At 37.2% G+C, this 5,463-nt stretch overlaps 1 protein-coding gene across 3 annotated transcripts in view; it reads left to right on the forward strand.

Annotated features, from left to right (window-relative positions):
- The window catches only part of myh9a (myosin, heavy chain 9a, non-muscle), a 50,206-nt gene that overhangs the window by 24,936 nt on the left and 19,807 nt on the right, over positions 1 to 5,463 (forward strand). For all 3 annotated transcript variants that reach the window (XM_015037577.1, XM_015037558.1, XM_015037568.1), the window contains 9 exons: positions 437 to 621; positions 714 to 835; positions 1,517 to 1,586; positions 1,669 to 1,829; positions 1,928 to 2,036; positions 3,369 to 3,500; positions 3,584 to 3,790; positions 4,602 to 4,739; positions 4,835 to 4,958. In XM_015037577.1, the coding sequence (XP_014893063.1) occupies positions 437 to 621; positions 714 to 835; positions 1,517 to 1,586; positions 1,669 to 1,829; positions 1,928 to 2,036; positions 3,369 to 3,500; positions 3,584 to 3,790; positions 4,602 to 4,739; positions 4,835 to 4,958 (1,248 nt within the window). The remainder of the gene's footprint in view (positions 1 to 436; positions 622 to 713; positions 836 to 1,516; positions 1,587 to 1,668; positions 1,830 to 1,927; positions 2,037 to 3,368; positions 3,501 to 3,583; positions 3,791 to 4,601; positions 4,740 to 4,834; positions 4,959 to 5,463) is intronic.

The raw sequence follows: 5,463 nt of genomic DNA on the forward strand, positions 1-5,463 counted from the left end.
TTTTGAAAAAAATTTAAAAAAAAAAAAAATTTTTTTTTTTGGAAAAAAAAAAAAAAAAAAACCCAAAAAGTTTTTTTTTTTTTTTTTTTTTTTTTTTTTTTTTGCAGATAAAATGTATAAATTGGTCCCTAAGGGTCAAATCATTATTTCTGTGTAAATTTAACTCTGCAATACTTGGGCTGAAACCTGTCTCAGTGCTGCCCCCATTAGGTTGGTGGGGGAAACTGCAGTCTAATTTTCTTATTGGTAACAACTTGATACAACAATGTCAGTTACTGTACAGTGATTGGTGCTTCACGAGTTCCTAATCTCTCCAATAACTCCGGAAAAAATGGCTAAATTTGTAACTAACAACTTTAAAATAAAGATGTTTTATTTGTGTAAAAGTGAAACTTTGCGTTTATTTATATTTTTGCATGTCCTTGTGATTTTCCAGTGGACCGCATCGTTGGCCTGGATAAGGTTGCAGGAATGTCCGACTCGGGACCCTTTAAGACCCGTAAAGGCATGTTCCGCACGGTGGGCCAGCTGTACAAGGAGCAGCTGGGGAACCTCATGACCACGCTCAGGAACACCAACCCCAACTTTGTGCGCTGCATCATCCCTAACCACGAGAAGAAGGTACGACGTTGCTGCTTTGGCAACTCTCCAGGTGTTGCACTAATGATTACGCACAAATCCAAGTCCATTTGTGATTCTTATTTTTTTGTCAGGCTGGTAAACTGGACCCTCACCTGGTTCTGGATCAGCTGAGTTGTAACGGTGTCTTGGAGGGAATTCGTATCTGCAGACAGGGCTTCCCCAACCGGATCGTCTTCCAGGAGTTCAGACAGAGGTGATGCTTTGGAAATTTACTTTAATATTTTGACTTTATCACTCTGTTAAATTAGACGCGTTTATTGTTTTGGTGTATAAACAGGGTTAGGTTGGGAATGTCTGTGATGTAGCTTAAAAATAAAATCTTTTTTTCATACCATCTCCAATTTTAATTTTTTTTTCTTTTTTTTTTTTTTACATGTTTTACCTCCTCAAAAAAGATTACAAACAAAAAATATTTCCAAAAAAGTGACTTATTTCAATCGCTCCTTCTGAGACATATTGGGTGTAATACTGGACAATATGGCATATTTGGACCAGACTAAGAATTTATATTACTAGAATAAAATCATATTGTCAGAATAAAGATAAAATTAAGACGTTCTGGTAAAATTTTAAGTCCTCATTAATGAGGGGGAAAAATTTTAGATCTGATGTGAATAGCTGTCCATCTTTTTTTTTTTTTTTTTAATAGAAATAGTTGCTTTTTCAATTGTTTCAAAGTCCTGCTACTGATAGTTAGTATAGTTAGACGTATGAAAACCCAGGGAGTGCAAAAAAACAAAACAAGATTTTTTCCAAAAATTAAATCTTTAAAAATTGTACTAATTGATCAAATCTGCTAGTATTTATCAAAATGCACATCTGAAATGGCTTCCTTGTGTTTGGCATGATGTCTCGGGTTATTTTTGTGTTTCAGGTATGAAATCCTGACTCCAAATGCCATCCCAAAGGGTTTCATGGATGGAAAGCAAGCCTGTGTGCTCATGGTAATGTTTCCAGCTTCAGATGTCAGCGGTTTATTAAAATGTCATCAGTTAGCTCATGCTTCATTCATCCTGACCCAAACAGATTAAAGCCTTGGAGCTGGACCCCAACCTGTACCGAATCGGCCAAAGTAAAGTGTTCTTCCGAGCTGGAGTCTTGGCCCACCTGGAGGAGGAGAGAGACATGAAGATCACTGATGTGATCATGAGTTTCCAGGCCTGGTGCAGAGGATATGTAGCCCGAAAGTAAGAAAACATTGATATTTAAACTGTAATTCTTTACATACTTCTGCTTCCTAACGTTCTACTGAACATTAACTTCACGTTTCCGCCTATAATCCCAGAGCCTTTGCTAAGCGACAGCAGCAGCTGATTGCCATGAAAGTCATCCAGCGAAACTGTGCAGCTTACCTCAAACTCAGGAACTGGCAGTGGTGGAGGCTCTTCACCAAGGTGAGATCGATGGAAACGGTTCGGTACCATCAAATACAATTCAACCAGCACATCACCAAACATCTGGATCATTACAGGAATCTGGAGCGCAGCTTCCGTTTTATGACAGTCATTTTTAAAACTCTTTTCAAATTGTTCGTCAAACATCCAAAATGAGCAGCAAATTTTGCTAGACGATGACTTGTCCCAGAAATTATTGCGATAAATGATGATGCTGGTTTTGAGACCTTTTGAGTAGAATAATGCAGGTTTGCTCTCTCAAAGATCAACAAACTCTTATTTTGAATGTTTAAAATATCTTGCAGTTCCAGTGTTGATGGTTGTTTAGAAAATTAAAAACAACCATCAAAAACAATAAATTTGAAACAAAAGCTTTACAACTGAAACCATAAGTGAAATTGATCATGAAGCAGTTCAGTTTTCATTGGTGTCAGATAAATGTGGGAGCCAAAATGAGGCATATTAGAAAAGCCCAATACATCTTCACTTTCTTAAAGGTCCAATATATTTTATTTTATTTATTTATTCATTTATTAATCAGCTAAAATCACTTGGTGAAAATAACTTTTAGCGTTGGAGGGGTATCCAAACTTTTTGTAACATGGGGCATAAATATCTAGTTGAAACTACTCTAAAAAATTGTGACCATTTTTCTTTATAAGTGCAAAAACAAATGTTCTTCCTGCTAAGTAAACGATAAACTCAACCTACAATATTTTAATCAAAGCAATCTGATTTCTGTAAGTTATTGTAGAGAACAAAGAAAAGTGTCTTATAGATTTGTTAAATTTAAAAGAAAACAACAAAGCAAATCCTACATTTTCCAGATTGATCAAATTTTAGATGTGTTTTTGTCTTTTCAGAGACTGTTTTTGTTTCTTCGTCTGAATTTTAGTAAGTCACTGGATGTTTTTGGTAGCCATCAATAAATTACATTAAATTGAAAACAATTGGATGAATACTTTGTGTTCCACCTTACATTTTGCATTTTTTTATTGTATTTTTTTTATCAGCCTGCCATCAGTGAAAAACTTCAAATTTAGACTATCCTTGAATAGCAATCGATGACCACCCAAAATTGGTCTGAGGGCTGCAAATGGCCCCCGAGCCATATGTTGGACACCCCTGACTTGGATGTTTATATTAGGAAGACGACAAAAAGCAAGATGAGAAATCTATACAGATCACTTTGCTCTGAACAAACGTGTTAGGATCAGGACTTGGGTGTTAAAACTCTAGACATTTAAAGTGTGAAATACTAAAACTTAAACTTTTTATGACCTTGTATTGCTTAAACTATCAGTTTTTAAAGTTTTAAATGTTTCTCTCCAGGTGAAGCCTCTGCTCCAAGTGTCTCGGCAGGAGGAGGAGATGCTGGCTAAGGAAGAGGAGCTGCTCAAGGTGAAGGAGAAACAAATCCAAGTTGAGGAGCAGCTCAAAGAATTCGAGGAGACGCAGAAACGGGTGAGTCTTTGCAATAGCTTGAAGTTTATTCTTAATTCAGAAGAGCCTGCGAGCATTAAACTGTCTGACGTGGCTCTGTGCAGCTGAGTGCAGAGAAGCAGGACCTGCAGGAGCAGCTGCAGGCAGAGATAGAGCTGTGCGCCGAGACTGAAGAGATGAGAGCCCGTCTGGCCATCAGGAAGCAGGAGCTGGAGGAGATCCTGCACGACATGGAGTCCCGGCTGGAGGAAGAGGAGGAGAGGGTCGTGCAGATACAAACGGAGAAGAAGAAGATGCAGCAGAACATCACGGTCAGTCGACTGTAGAATGCATGCTACACCTTTATGTGTAGGGCTGCAGCTAACAATTATTTTAGTTATTCAGAGAATCAATTCTAGTCTTTATGCAATATTAGAGGTACATTAAATTATGCAAATAATAGTTCCTTTTTCAAATAAAAACATTTTATTGCCTATAGTGTAAACTTGATCATTAGTAGCGAAAGATCCATCTACAGCTAAAAAATATTTATCAGCATGTGAAAATCTGACCTGTTTGTTTTGGATCAACTGATTAATAATTTGATGGCAAAAGGTGCATAACAGGAGATTTTTATTTTTACAGAATTTGAACCAGGTGAAGCTAAAACTAAACCACTTAAAGTTCTGAATACAACATATTTACAAAGGATTTTTTTTTATTTAATCCTATATATATATATATATATATATATATATTTGTACAGTACTCCACTTAAATATTGATCTATTACTAAATTGACTATAGTTTCATCATGATTAATCATTTCAGCAGCAAATTTTTTTTAATTCACCAATTAGTGCATATAAAACTAACAAATATTGATCTACCAAATAATAAATAACCAACTGAATAAGAGAATGAACAACAAAAAGGAGATAAACGTTTAAATGGATTTTAGACAGACAAAACATAACCAAGTGTGTCACAAATGAAATGATTGTTTAGGATACTTTTTCTCTTAATTTTGGAAGCTTTCTCAATTTTATTTTTCCTTTTGTCTGATGGTCCCTGTTTTAATTCACGTATATTGACTGTTTGTGTATTTAAGAATTAACCTTTCTGCTAATTTTGCTCGTCCAGGAGTTGGAGCAGCAGCTGGATGAGGAGGAGGCAGCCAGGCAGAAGCTTCAGATGGAGAAAGTCACCACAGATGCCAAACTGAAGAAAATGGAGGAAGACATCATTCTGCTGGACGACCAGAACGGCAAGCTCAACAAGGTTTCCGACTAAACGTCTCCTCGCACAGCAACATGGCGGTTAAAATGATTTCTTTAATCACAGAATAATGGAGACCTCTTTACTTGTAACTTCAGGAAAAGAAACTGCTCGAGGAGAGGATCTCTGAGTTCACCATCAATCTGGCTGAGGAGGAGGAGAAGTCCAAAAGCTTGCAGAAGCTCAAGAATAAACACGAAACCATGATCACTGATTTAGAAGGCAAGTGTTGGGATGCAAACAATTCAGTGATTTTCTTGTTTAATGGTTTATTAGATTCAAATTAGTTCCAGTAGGTTAACTAATAAAGTCCAGTTAGACCCTCTTTTAGTGTTGTAGTTTGGTCGCCGTCCAGCAGAGGGCGCCACTGCTCATCCTTAAGTGGAGCTTGCTGAGACGGGCGAAAAAATGGCGGCCAAATAAGAACGGGAAAGGGAAATGGTCAAGACGGAGACCGTTGTAAGGTGTAAAATGCACTTTGATATTTATTTTTTTTAATTTTTTTTTAAATATAAACACTCGATAAACTCCTTAAGTTATTACCCTATTAGCGCTCATTTAGCCGAACGCTACATGACGGAGCAGCGCCATCTCAACCAAAAATTACTGACGTGATGACGAAAAAGCAGCTGGAATAATGCAGAAAAATTGCAACATGATGGGGGGGGGGGGAAGGGGGGAACATGATGCCAATAAGCTGAGGGCGAGGTTTGGGGGTTGAACCCCT

Source organism: Poecilia latipinna, unplaced genomic scaffold (assembly GCF_001443285.1).
Source record: "Poecilia latipinna isolate Pla-1442-1.1 unplaced genomic scaffold, P_latipinna-1.0 Scaffold25, whole genome shotgun sequence".
NCBI lineage: Eukaryota > Metazoa > Chordata > Actinopteri > Cyprinodontiformes > Poeciliidae > Poecilia > Poecilia latipinna.